The sequence below is a fragment of the Vombatus ursinus genome, unplaced genomic scaffold, assembly GCF_900497805.2.
Source record: "Vombatus ursinus unplaced genomic scaffold, bare-nosed wombat genome assembly UNPS02014832.1, whole genome shotgun sequence".
Lineage (NCBI taxonomy): Eukaryota > Metazoa > Chordata > Mammalia > Diprotodontia > Vombatidae > Vombatus > Vombatus ursinus.
This window is the reverse complement of record NW_020954610.1, coordinates 2674081-2695002: the sequence shown is the minus strand read 5'-3', so window position 1 is coordinate 2695002 and position 20922 is coordinate 2674081. Positions and strand designations below refer to the sequence as shown.

General features: G+C 38.0%; 1 protein-coding gene across 1 annotated transcript in view; it reads right to left on the bottom strand.

The window, feature by feature from the left end:
• Positions 1 to 385: 385 nt before the first annotated feature.
• LOC114025807 (queuosine salvage protein-like) overlaps positions 386 to 20922 on the bottom strand; it is a 37495-nt gene continuing 16958 nt past the window's right edge. The window contains exons 3-4 of the mRNA XM_027839336.1: positions 13291 to 13486; positions 386 to 1273 (exon numbers count right to left, since the gene is read on the bottom strand). Of these exons, the coding sequence (XP_027695137.1) occupies positions 1041 to 1273; positions 13291 to 13486 (429 nt within the window). The 3' untranslated portion in view covers positions 386 to 1040. The remainder of the gene's footprint in view (positions 1274 to 13290; positions 13487 to 20922) is intronic.

Below are 20922 nucleotides of genomic sequence, written 5' to 3'. Positions count from 1 at the left end.
CGCATCCATTACCAGCCCAGTGGGCCTCTTCCCTCCTTACCCGCTCCACCAAGGCCTAGGGGCGAGACCATATCCCATTTTGAACGAATCTGGAGCAGCAGGGGCCCTTTAAGAACCTCTAGTCTGATGCCCTCATTTCAGAGGTGCAGTGGTATGTGATTTGCCGAGGGTCACACTGGCATTCAGGGACGGATTCCCACCCGTGTCTTCTTGTTCTAAATCGGGTGCTCCATTCCACCGTCCTTTTTCCTCTTGGAGGCAAATTATGTGACAAAATCAGGGTATGGTGACTGGAGACGAATATATACTTTTTAAAATTTCCATGCCAAACTCATAATCATTGTATTTTAAAGATGCACATAAAGCTATTTTGTTAAATGTCTCATGCTTTATTAGGCTTTCAAAATTACACGACTTTTAAAAATAGTTTAACATTTGTATAAAAAAGTTTATTCAATTCCAAATCAGTCATTTATAGGTTAGACAACTACATCAAAAAGAATCTTTAATCTTGTAGTGACTGTTACATACCAAACATAATTACAACTGCATCCCTTGATTTTTGCAACAGCATCATTATTGGTAGAACAGTGTTATTAAAATAGATGCTTTTATGTGAATATACACAATTCCCCTTTTTCCACTTAAATGCAACCTATGATCACATATACATATATGAGAATTTTAAACAGATGAATGTAGTAAATAGAAAATGGATATAAAATAAGGATTGTCAACTCAAGGAATGGTTGAAAAATCCCACTGAAAACTGGTATTTAAAAGGTAGATTAACTTTTTAAAAGAAATTTTGCAATAATTGGAATACTGAAATTAGAGCACTAAAGAGGTAAAGAATGAAACATGATCAAACAAAAAATCAAATCTGGAATGCACAGTAGCAGATAAGAAAAAGTGAAATAATCCTTGTTCTTCCCCATAGTTTGTGCTACACTTTTTCCTGGTTAACCATAATAAAAGACAAGGTGCACAGCTGATTATATGTTATAAGACTCTGGGGTCTGATTGACTAGAACTTATAATCAATAATATATGCATCGTATGCGATGAAATGGAATTCCTTTCATATCTTCCCTGTGATCCCGGGCATAGTCCCATAAATAATAATCAAGAAGAACTGAATTTATTTCTACACAGATTTTTACTCCCTTTTCTTCAGAAAGTTCTAGAAGTCGATCTCGAATCAGTTCAACACACCAAACAGAACAGCCTCTGATTTCCACCTCTTGTTTATCCCCAGATAGAAACATTTCTCCTACAGGAAAAACATTAGAAAAAATATTAAAAACAAGTGACACAACCATACAATAATAAAAATATAGGCTTTGTAACTAAATTTATACTTCCAAATAGTGTAAATATTTATCTTTGTGATATAATCTGTTTTTAAAAAAACAAAGTGATAAGCATTCTGCATAATATGAAATTAGCAACAATGCCAATATTTTAAACTATTATTTGAGGTAGGGTGTAAATTTGGGTTCAAATTAAAAATGTTTTCTATGGAGTGGCAGTCACCTGATCACAGAAAAAACTGCCAAGAAGAGAAATAAGGAAGAAATTAATTTTTATAACAATGCACAAGGGTAGTTCATGACCAAAGAATAAAAAGATTATAGCAGATAAAATGGACAATCTTTATTACATAAAACCAATAGTTATAATTATAAGGGAAACAGTCAACTGAGAAAAAAAATCTGAAGTTTCCTAAAGTTTCATGTCCAAGATATAAGGAAGTGACTTAAAATTTAAGGATTGGGGCAGCGGTGGCACAGTGCGATAGAGCTCCAGCCTTGAAGTCAGGAGGAGGTGAGTCCAAATCCAGCCTCAGACACATGACACTTACTAGCTGTGTGACCTTGGGCAAGTCACTTAACACTGATTTACCTCACCAAAATTTAAGAATTACAGTCATTAACCAATAGATAAATGGTCAAAGTATATGAATAGGCAGTCCTCAAAGGAAGAAACCCAAGCTAATCAATAACCCTATGGAAAAAATCGCTCTAAATCAACAATAATCAGAGAAACGCAAATGGAAGCAACTCTGAGGTTCCATCTTACACCCATCTTTAGCAAAGATAGCAAAAAAGGGAATTACATTCTGGAAAGCAATTGGGAACTATGCCTCAAAAATCATTAAACTATATTCTTTATCACATGTCCAAACTTCAAGATCAAATAAAGAGGAAAAGGACCCCATATGTACAAAAATATTTATAGCAGCTCTTTTTATTATAGCAATTAAATGAAAATTAAGGGAGTACCCATCAATTGGGGAATGGCTGAACAAATTATGGTATATGAATGTAATGAAGTGTGTGAGTGTAAGTGTGTGTGTGTGTGTGTGTGTGTGTGTGTGTTCAACCATATTAGTCATGTTGTGAAAGATGCAGACCCAAAGGAAAAAACCTCAGGAAAAAAAAATGAAGTGAAAATCAGTATGCTTCAATCTGCATTCAGATTCCATCAGTTCTTTCTCTGGAGGTGGACAGCATTTTTTATCATGAGTCCTTTGGAATTGTCTTGAATCACTATTGCTGAAAACAGCTAAGTCATTCACAGTTGTTCACTGTACAGTATTATTACTGTGTATGATGTTCTCCTGGTTCTGCTCACTCAGTATCAGTTCATATAAGTCTTCCCAGGTTTTCCTGAAATCAGCCTCTTCATCATTTCTTATAGCACAGTAGGATTCCATTACAATTATCTACCACAACTTGTTCAGCCATTCTCCAATTGCGGGACATCTCAACTTCCAATTCTTTGCCACTACAAAAAGCTACTATAAATATTTTTGTACAAATAGGTCCTTCCCCCTTCCATCCTTTTAAAAAAATCTCCAAATTGCTCTCCAGAATGGTTAGATCCATTCACAACTCCACCAACAGTGCATCAGTATCCCAATTTTCCCACATCCCCCACTTATTATTCTTCTTTTCTGTCATATTAGCCAATCTGATAAGTATGAGGTGGTACCTCAGAGTTGTTTTAATTTGCATTTCTCTAATCAATAGTGATTTAGAGCATTTTTTTCATGACTATTGATAGCTTTGATATGAAATATAAGATTATGAAAAGTTAGTTTCAGGAAAACCAATGATTATCCTCTAGACCACCTCCTGATAGAAAGCTGATGGACTCAAGGTACAGAATGAAACATCTGTTTTACTTGTCTATGCATACTTGTTTTGATTTTCCTTTTCTTTTTTTTCAATGGGGGGGGAAGGTCAGGGATAAATTAAATGGCCAAAAAAAAGGAAGAAGAAAAAAATCATTGGATCATTTTTCAAAATGCACAAAACTCTGAAAGGAAACAGACAAGCAGAACATCTTTGGAAATTACATCTTCAATTTCGTATATACATAAAAGAAAAAGCAAAATGTACACACTTTGTGTGTGGAGTTGCTCATTTAATTGGTTAAATTAAAAATAAAAATAACATTATAAAAAACTATTATAACATAAAACTATAGGCTTGAAAAAGAAAGGGGAGAGAAGGAAAGAGAAAAATCTGAATAGGTTATAATTGATGATAAAAGAGTGGATGAGATCACTGAGAAAGAACAGAGAATGATAAGAGGAAAGGATCAAGGGCAAAAAGAAATAGCCATATTACTGGGTTAGGAAAAGGATGAAGGAGAACCATGAATGTACAATGCCAGGAAAGCCAAAGAAGAGAGAGTCTAGTTAGAAAGAGAGGATGGTGAACAGTGCCAGTTTCAAACATTGCAGTGAAACTGAGGGTAGGGTCAGAAAAAAGGGAAAGGTCACATTTAGTTTAAGGTGATAGTGTTACATTGTTTGCAGTTGAAAATATGGGACTATGGCTCTTCTCAGCAATGCAAGGACCTAAGACAACTCCAACAGACTCTCGATGGAAAATGCTATCCACATCCAGAGAAAGAACTATGGAGTCTGAATGCAGATCAAAGCATGCTATTTGCTCTCCTTTTCTTTTGTTGTTTTGTTTTATTGCTTCATTCTTGTAGTTCCTCCCATCAGTTCTAATTCTTCTTCACATCATGACAAATGGGAAAATATGCTTAATATGAATATATAAGTAGAGCCTGTATCAGATTGCACACTGTCTTGGGGAGGAGGGAGGAGAGAGTAGATGAGAAAATTTAAAACTCAATCTTATGGAAGTGAATGTTGAAAACTAAAAATAAATAAATTATTTTTTAAAAAAAGAAAAAGTTACATCAGCCCTCTAGATGCTTATTCTTTACCTCTTTTTCTCTTTTAAAATTAATTTTTTTTTCCAATTAAAAAAACAGGGGACTAGAATTTAAATGAGAGATAACTAGTAATAATGAACAGACTAACAATTGAAATCATGAGAATGGATGAGAAGATTCTCAACAGAGAAAGTTTAAGGATTAACCTCTAGTGAGTTATACATGCCTCCTAAAAACTGAGAAAACAGGCACAAGAAGCTTAAATATGTTGACTAAAGTTACACAGAAGGAAAGGACTATGGTCTCTCTAAGGTTACCCTGAGCTCTATTACCTATGTCCCTAAGAGAGGTGGCATCTATGTTAGATTTTAAAGTCTGGGTAGAATTTCAAAAGGTGGGAGAAGGAAGAGAGGAGCCAGTTCAGGGTTAAAAGAAGAAGAGAAGTCAAAAAGTATGATGTCACTACATTTGACAATAAAGTAATTAGTAAGTGGTTTACCTTCCAAACAGCAATTTCAGAAGAGTTGTAGGGATGGCCACCAGATTGCAGGAGGTTAAGGAAAAAGTGGGTAATGGAAAAATGGAGACAGTAAATTTAGACCAATGTTTTAAAAGTTTAACAGCAAAAGGAAAGAGACCAAAATAAGACAGTAGCTAAAGGGAAAAAACTGAATCAACTAACTTTTAATGAGAAAAACTATATGTTTGAGAACAGATATGAAAAGAAGATGGAGCTATTTATTTACTACAGAAGCAGTATCTTTCAGGAATAAGATAAGGACGGTATCTACAGCACAAGCAGAGTAGTTAGCCTCAGAGAAAGATCTCTTACCCCTTCATTTGACAGCAGACAGGATAAGAAAATAAATGTGGAGGCTGTAGATTATCTATGATGTACCTCTCATTAAAAAATTATTCTGGCCAAAGAAGGTAATTAACATATTTTCAAAGTATGGAGCTTTGTAACAAGAGTTATTTTTTATTATTTTCCTTTAAGAGCTAAAAAATAAAAAATTCTTTCCAGGATTTGAAAGGAGCAAACACTATGACATTGTTTTAGCCCATAAGATTCTAAAATACTCAAGAGAAATTACAACAGAAAGATGTTTTATGAATTGCTAAATGCTGTGTTCATCTAAGGACAATATAATATACACACCCACCATAAAACAAAGTTGTCAAATAACAAAATATGCTATTCAGTATATTGAGAAGCATTTGTATTTTAATCAATTTCTTTTTTAATTCAATTTAAGAAATGTTAAACTGGCAAATTTTATACTTCAATGAATTAGTACCCAAATGAGAAGATATCAAATTAGCTGAATATAATCACCTTTTAAATAACCCTTTGGTTAATGAATCAGAATATGAATATTACTACATAAGGCAGCATGAGTTGTTTTTATTTATTTATTTATAGTTTTCAACATTTGCTTTCATAAGATTTTGAGTTCTAAATTTTCTGCCCTCCTTCCACTACCCCCTCCCCAAGACAGCATGAAATCTGATAGAGGCTATACATGTATGATCATATTAAACATATTTCCAATTAGTCATGCTGTAAAGAAGAATCAGAACCAAAGGGAAAAACCATGAGAAAGAAAACACACCAAAAAAAAAAAAGAGAGAGAGAGAGAGAGAGAAAATAGTATGCTTCCATCTGCATTCAGACTCCAGATTTCTTTCTCTGGATGTGGATAGTATCATTTTCTATCATAGCATGACATTTTTCAAACAGGTTAATACAGAGGCAGAGTAATTTGCCCAAACTCATATAAAACCTCATAAAAATATTCAATGATTTTAACCTGTAAGACATTAAATCTATTTTATAATCTAATCATAAAAGGAATTTATTCTGAAAAATAGGGAAAAAACATAATACTAACACAACTGAAAAAATTAAAATGAAAAATACAAAGTATTATATAACCAATATACCAGTCATATAAACTGTTGAAATACTCGGGTCATAGAAACTGTCACTAACCCCACTGATTCTGTCCACCAACATTTGCTTGTTAGTCTTCTCTGGAGGGAAATCAGACCTGTAATTTCACCAGTCTAAAGAAACTCCCAGTGAGGAAATGCCCTTCACCCAATGCCAGTCATCCTTACTACTAAGCAAAAAATAAGGGGAGCAGGGGAGAGAAGGAGCGAATAATTTCTGAGGGTTTTTTTGTCTTCATATAAATAGGTGATGCTAATGTATTGACCTACCATTTGGAAATGAGCTTCTGGGCAATTCAATCAACAAATATTTATTAAGCAACTACTGTGGACTAGGCACTACATTGGGTGTTGAAAATACAAAGACAAAAGTGGAAAATTGTCCCAGCCCTCAAGAAGTTTACAATCCTAGTCAGGAGAAACAACATTTATACACACGAGTATAAGCAAAAAAAAAAATATATATATATATATATACTTATATATATAAGGTGATGGGGAAGGGTCTCACATAGAAGGTGGTACCTGAGCTAAGCCTTCAGAGAAAATAGGGATTCTTTGAGGGAGGAGTACTTTCCAGGCATGGGAAGAGCCAATGCAAAGGCAAGGAGGAAGGAGTTGGAGTGCTCTTTTTTTTTTGGTTTGGTTTTATTTTTCTTTTATATTCAGTTTCAAATTCTAGCCTTCCTTTCACCACTCCCCCTCCCACTGAGAACTACAATACCTATTTTACATACAAGTCATGCAAAACATATTTCTGCATTAGCCATGTTCCACCCCCCAAAAAACAAGAAAAATAAAGGAAGGGAAAAAATATGCTTCAGTCTGCACTCTGAGTCCATTAGTTCTCAATCTGGAGGTTTTTTTTATCATGAGTCCTTTGGAGTTGTGATGGATCATTGTCTTTCATAGTTGACTAACTTTACAATATTGCTATTACTAGAATGTTCTCCTGGTTCTGCTCATTTCACTTTATATCAGTTCCTATAAATCTTTGAAGGTTTTTCTGAAACTATCTCCCTCATTTTTTCTTATAGCACAATAGTATTCCAGCATATTCATATATCATAATTTGTTCAGCCATTCCCAAATTAATGGGCATCCCCTCAGTTTCCAATTCTTTGCCACCACAAAAGGAGCTCCTACAATATTTCTGTACATACACGTCCATTTCCTTTTTCTCTGATCTCTTTGGGATACAAACCTGATAGTAGTATTGCTGGGTCAAAGGACATACATAAAACTGTCCAGAATGGTTGGATTAGTTCATAGCTTCACCAACAGTGCATAAGTAGACCTATTCTTCCACATCCCTTCCATCATTTGTGCCATTTATTTTAACTGGTTATGGATTTTTGAATTTATTTCCTGAGAATTAGTGTGATGGTGGAAAGATCACAAGCATGAACTAAGCATCTGAAAATTGAGGTCCGGCAAATTCTAGTACTAGTTGCCTCCAACCAACTCTATGACACTGGGGAAACCACAGCATCTCTGGGCATGTTTTCTCATCTATATATTGAGCAAACTAGACTACCTGTTTTCTAAAGTCCTTTTCAACTTTAAAATTCCATGATTATGACTTTATAACAGTTATATTCTGGGCAACTGAGTTTATTAAATAGTTGAGTTTTGCCTCAATGTTTGACATCTTTGTGTGTGTGTATGTATGTGTGTGTCACAATATTTTCCCCTTGACTTGAGAGCTCTAGATTTTGGCTATAGGTTCTTTCAGGTGGTTATCATGGATTTTTTTTTTTCTATTTTTCCCTTGTCCTCTGGTTATCAAGGCAATTATCTTTTATGATTTCTGAAATAACAACATCCAAGTTTTTTCTTAGTTGTATTTTTCCAAGAGTTTAATTATTCTCAAAATATTCTTTGGCCAATCATTCAGGGTTTTTATGGTAGATAGCTCTACTTTCAGTTTATTTATTCTTCTTCCAATTTTTTCTTCTAGCACTTATTTCACTTATAAATTTCATTTTTAATCCTGATTTATTTCTTCTTGCTTCTCTTGGAGTCATGGTCAAGTTATTTCTCCTCCTCCTCCCTTCAGATTCTGCTTTTGTGTTTAATTCTTAGTATATAATATACTATCTCTTTAAGGCCATTTTCATATGTAGTCCAGAAGGAAGCACTCCATCCAGCAGCTGGAGCATCAGATGTTCCAGAAAGTTGAGGCACAGTTGAGAGAGCAGAAATTCTCTCCAGACAGACACAGAGCGTAAATCACTTGAGGAAGAAAGCAGCTTCCAGAAGCAAAACTACCATATCTGTTCTGTGTGGATTCCCACAGCTATAGCTCAGCTACAGTCTTTGTCTTAGCATTGAGGTGTCAATCTTGCCCTGGTAGAAAATGTTCCTCACCCGGAATTCTAACTCTGGCCTGCGCGGCCTAGATGCCCTTGATTTCATTCAGGAACAGTCTGACTCTGCATCATCTGCTTAAAGGGGCTGCTCCTCTTCTTCATCTTTCTGTAATTCTTCTTCCTGACTGTCCCTTCTCTGTCTCTTTTCCTGGATCCTCTGCAGTGCTCTTTATGAGGATAACAAGAAGACCAATATGGCTGGACTGTAGTATATAGGGTGAGTAATGTATAATGAAGGTGGAAAGGTAGGTTGGGACAGGGTAGAGAAGAGCTCCAAATACCAAACAAAGAAATTTGTTTGGAGAAAATGGGGAGGCATTGGAACTTATTTAGGACAATATTATGGTCAGATTTGCACTTCAGGAAAATCAATTTGTTAGTTATGTGAGGGAAGGACTAGAGACAGAGCAGGAAGATCAAGTAGGTGGCTTACTGCAGTACCCCAGGAGAAAGGGGATAAAGACCTGAGCTACAGTGAAAGCTGTAAGAGAGATAGAAGGGGATGGACACAAGAGATCAGAAGTAAAAGAGGGAAACTAGGTGGCGCAAGGGATAGAGCACCGGTCTTGAAGTCAGGAGTACCTGAGTTCAAATCCGGCCTCAGACCAAACACTTGACACTTACTAGCTGTGTGACCCTGGGCAAGTTACTTAACCCTAACTGCCTCAAAACAAAACAAAACAAAAAAAATAGAAGTAGAAAAGATATGGTGTTGAATGGTTATGCTGGAAGAGAGACAATGAGGAGCTGAGCATGACTTCAAGGTTCCAAATCTGGATGAATGGAAGGATGGTAGTATCTTGACAGATATAGGGAAGTTCAGAATAGGGATGAGTCTGAGGAGAAAGATAATGAACTCAGTTTGACGTATGCCGAATTAGAGATGTCTACAGGACACATAGTCCAAATTATCTGGTAGGCAACTGGTTATGCAGGAGTGGAGCTCAAGAGACTAGATTTGGATACATAGATTTTCAAGCTAGCTATCTTCATAAAGATGGTAACTAACTAAAGCCACAGAGGTCACCAAGTGAATAAAGAGAGAAATCAAGAAAAGGGCCCAGAACAGAGTTGTGTGGTATTCACACAGTCAATGAGTGTATCTTAAAGAATGATTCCACAAAGGAGAATGAGGAGAAGTGGTTATACAACGTAGGAGGATAACCTAGAATATTAGGAAACCCACAGGTGAGAGGGTGTCCAGGACAATGGTCAACAGTGCCAAATCCCACAGAGAATCCACGAAGGATAAGGACTGAGAAAAAGTTATGATATTTGATAATTAGAGGTCATTGGTAGTTTTGGAAAGGGGCAGTTGAGTAATTACATTGGAAGCCAGATTGTAAGAGGCTTAAAAGAAAGAGGAGAAGAAGGCAGTAAGTGTAGACAGCTTTTTCAAGGAGTTTGGCTGGGAAAGAGAGGTGATATACAAGACTTTAGCTTGTAGGGAGATAGGATCTAGTGAATTTTTTTTTCAGAATACAGTACATGGGCATTTTTGTAGGCAGAAGCGAAGGAATCAGTGGATAGGAAAAGATTAAAGATTAGAGAAAGAGAGGTAAAAGTGGAGGCCATTTGCTAAAGAAGATGAGAAAAAGCCACGCAATCAAAGGTACAGGTAGATAGATTGGCCTTGGAAAGAAAGGTTAACTCTCCATCAGAAATGGGAGTAAAGGAAAGAATGAAGTGACAAGGTCAGACCTGCACTTTAAGAAGATCAATTTGACAGCTAAGTGAAGAATGGCTTGGAGAGGGGAAAGAGACTTGATACAAGGAGAGCAACCAGTAGGTTACTGCAAGAGTCCAGATGTGAGATGATGAGAGTCTGCACTGGGGTGATAATGGTGTCAAGGAGAGAGGGGGCATATATACAAGATGTTATGAAGGTAGAAATGACAGGACTTAACCAACTGAGTGGATATGGGGCATTAGCAAGTGAGGAGGTGAGAATGACACCTATATCATGAGCCTGGTGAATGGGAGGATGATTGTATTCTCAACAGCAACAGGGAAGTTAGGAGTGATGCGGAATACTGGAAACCAGATACTGAGAGATTATAGCCACTTGGACCTGAACTGGGTGATAAATTTGCATAAATTGAACCTCTAAGGAGAAGTTGCTGAAGAAACTGTCTTTTTCCAAGGTCACCAATGATCTCTAAATTGCCAAATTTGATAATCTTTAATCAATCTTCATCCCTCTATCATTTGTCACTGATGACCACCCTTTCTCCTCTTGGATATTCTTAAATGGAGAATCTGGAAATGGCCATGGGGAGTATTCCAACTCCCTTTCCAGGTCTAATGTTGCATCAAAGAAGGGGCAACCATTACTGAAAAGAATGCCTAGGGATAAAGTGTCATCCAAGGGGATCCAGATCTGAGAGCCCCTAAGATGGAATGACCATGAGAGAAAGAGGTCTAAAATGAAGCTTCCGCTTGTTAATTATGAAGAGGAAAAAATTTCAAGATGTCACAGTAGAAGGGATGGAAAGAGCTGGAGTGGAGGAGTTTTATCTAGGTGGATATGGATAGACATGAGCCATCTACATTCTTTCAGCCAGTCAATCAATAAACCTTAACTGCTTACTAAGTGCCAGGCAGTGTTAAGCAGTAGGGATGCAAAAGAAAAAAAGTCCCTGCCCAAATCTACTGGGAGATCAACACCAAAAAAAGAAGCTGAAGAGGGAGGGAAGGGGAGAAAGTACTTTTCAGGGAGCATGTTGTTGTTTGTTCCTGTGTTTGAAGAGGACCAAAACGACATCACGACCAAGGTGGGTCAAGGTACATTGTGTCCTACTGAGTGATATGAGATGAAGAGAGTAGGGGAGTTCTTAGTGAATGGTCTCATTCTTCTTGACACTTTTTTTTGATAAAGTATGAGGTGAGCTCCTTGGTAAACAGAGAGTGAGGAGGTATTACAGGCAGCTTGAGGAGAGACAAGAAAATCTGGAATAGCCAAATTCTCTACCCTGCTGAACTTCAATATCACTGTTGAGCCACCATCATCCTCCTAATCACCAAGGTTCCCAACTCAGAGAGTGAGATGGTGAGTCAATGAAAGGAATAGAATGTTTACTTTGCTGCAATGAGAGCCCAGTCAGTATGGTTTGGCGATTTCCTGTAGCTCTATTTAACGGCATGTGAATAGTAGTAAAGGAGACAAATGGTGAGAATAATCTAGGGTTGGGGTTTGGCAAACTGTGATTGGCAATAAGACTGGTGGTGGGGGAGGGGAGTGAAATGAGACTGTAATGCAGTGTAGAGCTGAGTTCTTTGAGTTCTGAGAACTTGACAAAGATATAGGGAAAAGAGAAAAGAATAGCCAGTGCAGGGATGATAGCCTGGAAAAAAATCCAAAAAAGAGACAGAATAGAGGTCAGGATAAGGATGAAGAACAGGATTAAGGGTTATAAAGCACAAGGAAAGATGGAATGATAACAGATTATGATCAAAGGAATTTGAGAGGTCATCAACATAGAATGGAACACTTATGGGTGACACAAGGTCAAGATATGTATAGCTGGGGTGGAGTGGAGAAACAGATCATGAGAACTGGGTAGAATGACGAATTGGGATGTTAGGGCACTTGAAAGGGTATCTATGTACATGCTGAAGTTCCCTACTATGAGGGAAAGAGATGGAAGGAGAGAGATTATGAGCTGGGCATTGAACTCACTGAGGAAGAAAGGAGAATGTCCTGGGGGGCTCATAAAGAACAGCCACCAGATTTAGGATTGTGTGATAAAGTTAGATAGCATGAACCTCAAAGGAACAGAGGATGCTAGTGAAGGTGGTCAAATGGCAACTGAGGGTAAGAAATATTCCTATTCCCCAACCATGACCAGTGAGTTGGGGTACAAAAGAAAGTATAGCCAGTACTGGAAAGGGTGACAAGGGAATTTCAGTTAGGAAGGATCTAGCTCAGTGAGGACCAGAATATGAACAGAGCAAAAAAGGTTTAAAATGAAAGCAAGTTTGTTAATGATGGGGCAGGTATTCAGAGGGCACAATGAAAGGGGTAGGTACATCTGGAGTGACAGGGTGAATACAAGGGAATGAGTGCTCTGACCATGGAGTTGTAAGTCCACGAAGAATACAGAGAGAAGACTACTGAGGTAAGCAGCAACTTAGACAATTGTAGATCTACCCTTGAGGTTCAGCTTCCCGGCAGAGGGATATGCTGTATCCTGTGAGACCCAAGGAGGCCCACCTCACAGCAAACACAAGCAGGCAGAGGTATAGGAGGCCACAGTGCCTTGCCTGTGCTGGAGAAGGGGGAAGGGTCTTGTTTTCAGAGCAGCTTAGCAATGAAGAAGGTCCTAAGGCAGGTCCCCACTGGGGTAGGAATCAGGCAGTGACATCCCTGCTCCTTAGTTTTGGTGCAAGAGAAAGTCCAAGAAGAAGCCAACCAGTGGAGGTGAGTGCAGGAGTCTTGTCCCCTAGGCTCAGGACTGCTTCAAACAGCACTGGCTCAGGGACCAATGGGAAGAATGATATAATAAGTTTGCAAAGTCTTTTATAATAATTATATCATTTGATCCCCATAATAACCCTGTGAGATAGTTGTTACAGTTAGTCCCATTTTATAGATGAGAAAGCTGAGGTTGAGAGAGAGATTATATGACTTGCTAAGGGTCACACAGTTAGTGTTTAAGGAAAGATTCAAAGTCAGGTCTTCCTATTAAGTAAACCAGCTCATGAAATGCAGAATAACAACCCACAGAGTATAAGCAAAGAGTTATATTATAAACAATTTACAAACCTTTAAGAAGTTTCTTCAGTAGTTCATCAGAATATCTTATTGCTCCCAGGTGAGCAAGAACTTGAGGTAGTCTGTAGTCAGCAAACATAGTGATACTGGAAATGTCATTGAAGCAACCATCTCCTTTTCCTTCTAATACACACCAAGTATCTGCCACAAGTATCTGAGCCCGTTTGTAAAATGAAATCCTTTTACCCTAATAAATGAGAAAAAGAAAACTGTTACCTGAGTATTTTAAGGTTCCTATCTATAAAAATGACACACCTTAAAGAATGTTTTATTGTTCTTAGTTGTGATTTGTTGCTTTTTAATAGTTAGAAAAACTTCCTTTGTAAACTCATTGAGAAAGCCCCTTTTGGCTCAATTCAACATTGATTAAACTCCTAATGTGTTTGAGATACAGTGCGAGGTTCTGAGAATACAAAGACAAAAACCAAAATGGTCCCTCCCCCTTAAAGTGCTTACATTTTTATTGGGGTGATACAATACAAACAACATGAACGATAAGTAAACAGAAGATAAACTAAATCAGGAGACAACAATAACAACTAGCGGGATCAGGAAATATTCGCAGAGAAAGCGGCACCTTTTAAGAGGTAGCACTCGGCTTCAGTGCCACTCTCTACATGAAACCTCTCCTGATGTCCCCAGCTGTGTGTGCTCCCTAAATTATCTTTTATTTATTTTGTATATGAAAATGTTATCTCCTCTGTTAGAGTGTAAGCTTCTTGAGGGTAGGACTGCCTTATTTTGGTCTACACTGTCCCTGCGTCTAGCACAGTGTGTGGCAGTTGCAGGTACTTAACAAATACCAGTTAACTGACTAGATAGTTTCTATAACATCCTTGACAAGTGGTCATGTAGCCCCTGCAAAGTTTTCAAGCCTAGGTGACTATCAGGAAAGCTGCACCATCAACAGAAATAGGCAAGACATTGTAAAGGGCAGGTTTTGGTGGACACTGAAAGGGATATTTTGAGTAGGTAGATAGAAATATGGAACTGAAGCTCAGGGAGAGGCTTGGGGTTGAATAGGTTGATTTGGGAGTCACTGAAATAGAAGCTGCAACTGAAGCCAGAAGAGTGGGTGAGATAAAATGAGAGAACACAGAAAAAGATAAGTTCAGGACAAAGGCCTGGAGCACCCCTACACTTAGGAATGGGAAGAAGAAGATCAACCAAGGTAGGTAGGAAGAGACCTAAATAAGACAATTCCACAGAAGCCAAGGAAAGAGAGCATCCAGAATGAAAAATGGTTTACAGTGTCAACTATTACAGAAAAGTCAAGAAAGGTGAGACATGAGAAAAAGCCTTGAGATTTGGTCGGGGTAACTGATGAGCTTGGAAAAGACCCTGGTATTCCCCTAACATCCTCTGTGATCCAATACTATTCCTCACCCAAGATGCTCCATATGTGGCATTTTCACTGGCCGTCTCCCATGGCTAGAACTCTCTTCCCTCATCTCTTCATGGTTTCCCTGGCTTCCTTAAAAATTCTGCTAAAATCTCACCTTCTATAGGAAGCCTTTCTTGATCCCACTTGATTGTACTGCTTTTCCTCTCTTGATTATTACCCATTTATTCTATGTCCTGTTTGCACATAGTTGTTTTCGTGTTGTCTCCCCCATTAGGCTGAGAGCTCTTACAGAACAGGGTCAATATTTTGCTTTTTTAGTATCCCTAGAGCTTAACATCTTGGCTGACATATATTAGATATTTAAATGTTTACTGACTGACAGAGAAAGCAGGTTTAGCTACTTGATAATGGAAGCCAGATTGCAGGAAACTGAGGAATGAGTGGCTGGGAAGGTCATGGAAGCACTTCATAGATTACTTTTTTTGTAGAAGTACAACACTGAAGAGATTTTTAAAAATTCAAGGCATCTTCTTTTCTAAGCCAAACACTTATTTTTCAATACCCGTTTTGCATTAATCCTTCAGGAGCAAAAGTCTGCCAGGGACTGCAACCCAGAAGTACCAGCACTTCAAAGCACTGAAGTGCCAGTGCTGGGCTAGAGAACTGAGAAACCCAGGGCAGCTGGGGCAGCACTCCACAAGCTTGAGGTAAAGCGCACAGCATCCAGCTGGGGCCACTTTTTTTTTTTTTCTTTTTTTTGCTATTAAGATTTTCCTTTTAATATGCCATGAGTTACCTTGATTGTTTGTCTATTTTCCAAAGTTTCATATCTTACCAGCTTCCATTTCCCAACCCTCCCAATAGGTTTTGCCCTTTTTGTTCTAACAGAAGAAAAGTTGCTGGAGACAGTTCTATGCACTTTTTTTTTTTTAATAAAGAAAGCAATACAATGCCAGTGGCTTGAGTTGGCCATATACTCCTGCATGAGAAAGGGGAAAGCGTACAAGCATCAGAAAACTAGTTTTGAAATATTTCCTTCAATTTTATACTGTATCAGCTTTTTAATCAGGAAAAAAGGTAGCAGTTGGAACTCAAAACATTTCAGCTGAGGGGAGGGGAGAGAGAAGGGAGAGTGAATGCTACATTTCTCCATTGGCCCCAAAAGTGCTCAGTTCACAACGGGATACATCAAAAGCAAATATGCAATGGTTATTTTAAAACTTTTACTGCAATATAACATTGAAGTAAACAGTAATTAGATTTCTACCATTTTTTCACCGAAAGAAAAAAAATCATCAACAGGAAAATAACTTTGCTTGTATGTGTACAGCTTCTTAAATCATGTTAGAAGGGGTCTCACATTCAACGATCAAAGAATTTTAAAATAGCAGTAATGATTTTCGTCAGAAAGGATTTCTCCCTGCCCCCCCCCCCACCAGCTGGGGCCAATTCTAACCACCCAACAATCAGTTAGGACAGAGACCTAGGTGGGTGAGCCATGAATTTCTTAACATGGGAGAAGGCTGAGATGCTTTGAGATCCAACCCCCAGGGAAACCACAGAAGAGGGGAGAGTGAGGTAAGTGAGTTACAAGGAAAATATGGTGGGGGGTGGGGGGGAAGAGACTGAAAATACCAAAGATTTCAGGAAGGTGAAATCTGTAAGATCTTGAACATAAACAGATAAGTCATCAAGAAAAACAGTAACAACAGCAGAAATGTGGCCCCCAGTTCAGGCATCTGTGAATAAATACTGCAAAATAAATACTACAAAATGATCCAACATTTGATGAAACAAAAGACCCTATGAAATTTGAGAACATAGAACCACAACATGCTATTTGTTCCTGAGTGATTCAAAAAAGAAATGAGAATTATGAGAGCAGAATTCATGTCCTAAACAGCAAAAGTAACAACCAGAATAGAAAAACCTGGATCTGCAATGGCAAAGAAACAAAAGAAACAATACATTGGGAATGCAAACACACAGAAATGAATGACAACCTAGGAGAAGAGAAGCCGAAAACAAAAAGAAAAGAAAATATGTTCACTATGCAAGCAAAACCCACTGATCTCAAACATAGGCTGCACAGGTTTCCCAGAACATGACAGGACAAAAAAAAAAAAAAAAAACCTTAACACCATAATGAAGGAAATAATAGAAGTACCCAGAACTTAGAAAATGAAATTTTAATTGAGAGAATTTACAAATCGCTTCCCAAAAAAAGCCCCAAGGCTGCAAATTCCAAAACACATAGTGGCTAAATTTATCAATTCAATTTAGAAACAAGTTCTACAAACCACTCGGAAAAAGATCTTCAAAGACAAGGGAAAGGACATTTGAATGACACAAGACTTCTATACCCCCTAGAAAAAGGACGAAGGAATGGAACAATGTGTTCAGGATACAGACTAGGAATATCTATCCTGCAAATCTGAGCTTAACCATACGGGACCAAAAGATGGACATTTAATAGTAAAGAAGAGTTTGAAACATTTTAAGAAAGAAAACCAGAACTGAAGAGATTATTTGCCCCCCCCAGAACACCCCAAACAACAGAAATGCAAGAGGAATGAATAAATGCAGCAGGTAATGACAACAGCAAGGAGACTAGTAAGAGACATCTTTCTAAATGTACATGAGGAGACAGAGGTGAAGGTGGGAATCTGACAAAGGAAACAGTGAAGATGCAGGCAGGGAGTAGTTTGGCCAGAACCTGGTAACACCGTGTACTACAGGTAAAACAAATTTTTTGTGTGTGTGTGGGATACTACAACTTGGAAGGGCACATAGGTGGTAGGGTGGGAGGTGGGGAGGGGGGATAGAGAGGAGTGATGTACCCAGGTCAAATTAAGGAATAGCAATGAGGGGAAAATTGATCACTGTAGTCTCAGAAAGAGAAGAACCTACAGGGATGTAGGTGAGAAGGGAGGGAAGCACTGAAAAGGAGGGGTTGGAGGTGGAATGCTTCTATGAATGAATGCTTCTGTGGGTGGAAAGAGATGGGTTGGTCATTCTGGAGAGCAATTTGAAACTATGCACAAAGGGCTATAAAACTGTGCATACCCTTTGATCCAGCAATACCACTTCTAGGTCTGTATCCCAAAGAGATCATAAAAATGGGAAAAGGACCCACATATACAAAAATATTTATAGCAGCTCTTTTTGTGGCGGCAAAGAATTGGAAATTGAGGGGTTGCCCATCAGCTGGGAAATGGCTGAACAAGTTGTGGCATATGACTACGATAGAATACTTTTGGGCTGTAAGAAATGATGAGCAGGGGCAGCTAGATGGCACAGTGGATAGAGCACCAGCCCTGGATTCAGGAAGACCTAAGTTCAAATCTGGCCTCAGACACTCTACACTTACTAGCTGTGTGACCCTGGGCAAGTCACTTCACCCTATTGCCTTGCCAAAAATAAATAAATAAATAAATAAAGGTTTAAAAAAAAAAAGGAAAAGAAAGAAATGATGAGCAGGCAGACTTCAAAAAAAACCTACAGACTTACACGAACTGATGCAGAGTGAAATGAGCAGAACCAGGAGAACACTGTACACAGTAACCGCCACACTGTGTGATAGCTAACTTTGATAGACTTATCTCTTCTTAGCAATGCAAAGATCTAAGACAACTCCAAAAGACTCATGATGGAAACTGCTGTCCACATCCAGAAAAAAAACCTATGGACTCTGAATACAGATCGAAGCATATTATTTTCTTTCTCCCTCTCTCTCTTTTTTCTCTTCCTTCTCATGGTTTCTCCTATTGGTGCTAATTCTTCTTTACAACATGACTAATGTGAAAATAGGTTTAATATGAATATATATGTTGAGCTTATATCAATTTACACGCTGTCTTGGGGAAGGGGGAGGGGAGAGACGGAGAAAATTTGGAGCTCAAAATCTTATGGAAGTGATTGCTGAAAACTAAAAATAAATAAATAAATGTATTAATTAAAAAAAAGAAAGAAAAAAAAGAAGACATGGTTGGTGAAAGGAGATGAGGACCTTACAATGGATGAGGCCTAGGGGATCTGGAGCTTTAAAAGTCTACTTGTTTTGGGAGAGGGGAGAGTAGGAATCCCTGGAGGTAACTGGCACCTGGAGGAGTAGAGGAGCATGGACCCAGGAAAGAGATTTCCAGGCAAATACAGAAAAAAGATCAACAAGAGAAGGTACAGTGGTTCTGGGGGTGACTGGGGGTCCTCCAATGGCACAGTGTCCTCTCTGACACCTGCAATAATTGGCATTGTTCTGTGAGCCAAATACAATGGAATATGGGAACACATGGAGTAAGTACTACAAGGCAGGAGCAGAAACCACCTAGAGGGGAGACCCTAAAACGGACACCAAAGAAGTTTTGATTGAATGAAGAAAAGAGATAGGATAGACATTAGAGAATGAGGGTCTAGAGTAAACCAAAAGAGAAGATGAATAATGAAGAGTGAGAAATCCTTTTCGGAAAGGCACACAAAAAATGAAATTTAAAAACTAATAAACCGGACTAGCTGAAAGGGAGGAGAGGAAGGGAGAATCTACCTGACTAAGACAGAGGAAGTAAGAGGGGGAAGAATTATATATCCAGATAAAAGCAGGAGAGAAAAAAAGAACAACAAAATCCTACAGGGAAAGGGGTATCAAATGAAAAGAGGTGATGGGGTGAGAGGAAGAGAGCCAGGCAGAACAAGGCTACCTTAAAAAAGATTAAAAGTAACTGAAAGAATATAATTGTGTTTACAGCACAAGAACTTGAAACTAAAAAGCTGCAGCACACACAACATTAATGTATCTAGGATAAGAAGAGAAGTGGTCAAATGAGAAAAAAATCTTTGTATCAAAATTCTCTGAAAAAAAAAAAGCTCCAAATTACTAAAAATAAGAGAAATGCAAATCAAAATAAGCCTGAGGTTTTATCTCACACCCAGCAAACTGGTAAAAATGACAAAAAATGGCAACAGCTAATGTTGGAGGGGTTGTGAAAACACCAGCATACTAATATAAATTGTTGGTGGAGCTGTAAAATGGGACAACCATTTTGGAAAGCAATTTGGAATTGTGAAAATAAAATGTCACATACCCTTTAAACCAGAGATTATTACTGGGTTTATTCCCCAAGGAAGCCATCGTTAAGAAAAAAGTCCTCGTATAAGTCAAAATATTTATAGCAACACTTTTTGTGAGAGCTAAGAATTTGAAACAAAGGCCATCAAGTGGGGAATGCCTAAAAAATTGTGCTATGTGAATGTAATGGAATATTACTCTGCTATAAGAGATGATGTATGGGGCAGCTAGAGGTGCAGTGGATAGAGCTCCGGCCTTGGAGTCAGGAGGACTTGAGTTCAAATCTGTCCTCAGACAATTGACACTTACTAGCTGTGTGACCCTGGGCAAGTCACTTAAGCCCATTGCCTCACCCAAAAAAAAAACCCCAGAAATGATGCATGTGATGAATACATAGAAGCACAGTAGATCTATATGCACTAATGCAAAGTGAAGTAAACAGAACAAGAAACCAATATGCAGTGACTACAACAACGTAAATGGAAAGAACAATGACACACCAAAAAATCGAAAGTAAATGTAACAAAATTACAAAGACCAAGAGAGTCTCAAATATAGAGAGATGAGAAGATACTCCCAACCTGCTACTTCTTGAAGGTGGAAGGTCCACATTACAGCATGTTTGCACGTATTTTTGGACTTTTCCAGTCAGTTGTGCTGACTTTTTTTTCCCCTCTCCAAAACATTCTGTTTGTTATAAAGGATAGCTCTCTAGGATGAAAGGGGGGGAGAGACACATCATACTATGGTGATATAAGAAACAGGAAATATCAAAACAAACATTTTTTTAAACAAAAAAAATATTACCTCAGGCACTAGCTCTATGATCAAATGTATGGGCATATATATTCATGTATATGTATATCAGCTGTATGGGCAAATCACTTACCCTCTGTTTTCTCATCAGTAAAATGAGGAAAATAGCAGCACCTACCTGCCAGGGTTGTTGTGAGGATCAAGTGAGGTAATATCTGTAAAGTACTCTGCAAATCTTAAAGCTCCATGTAAATGCTATCATTATTATTATTGTTTATCATTGTTAAAAGTTTATATCCATCTCCACCGTTTCAGATAGGGTCACATATGCCCCATGAGTAGTGCATAGGTCCCAGATAAATCTGGTTCCCTACTCAAGAGAGAAAAATATTTATCTTAACTTTTGAAATTCTAAGCCTCCTTTCAAAGCCCAGTTCATCCTGCCTTAGAACACAAAGAA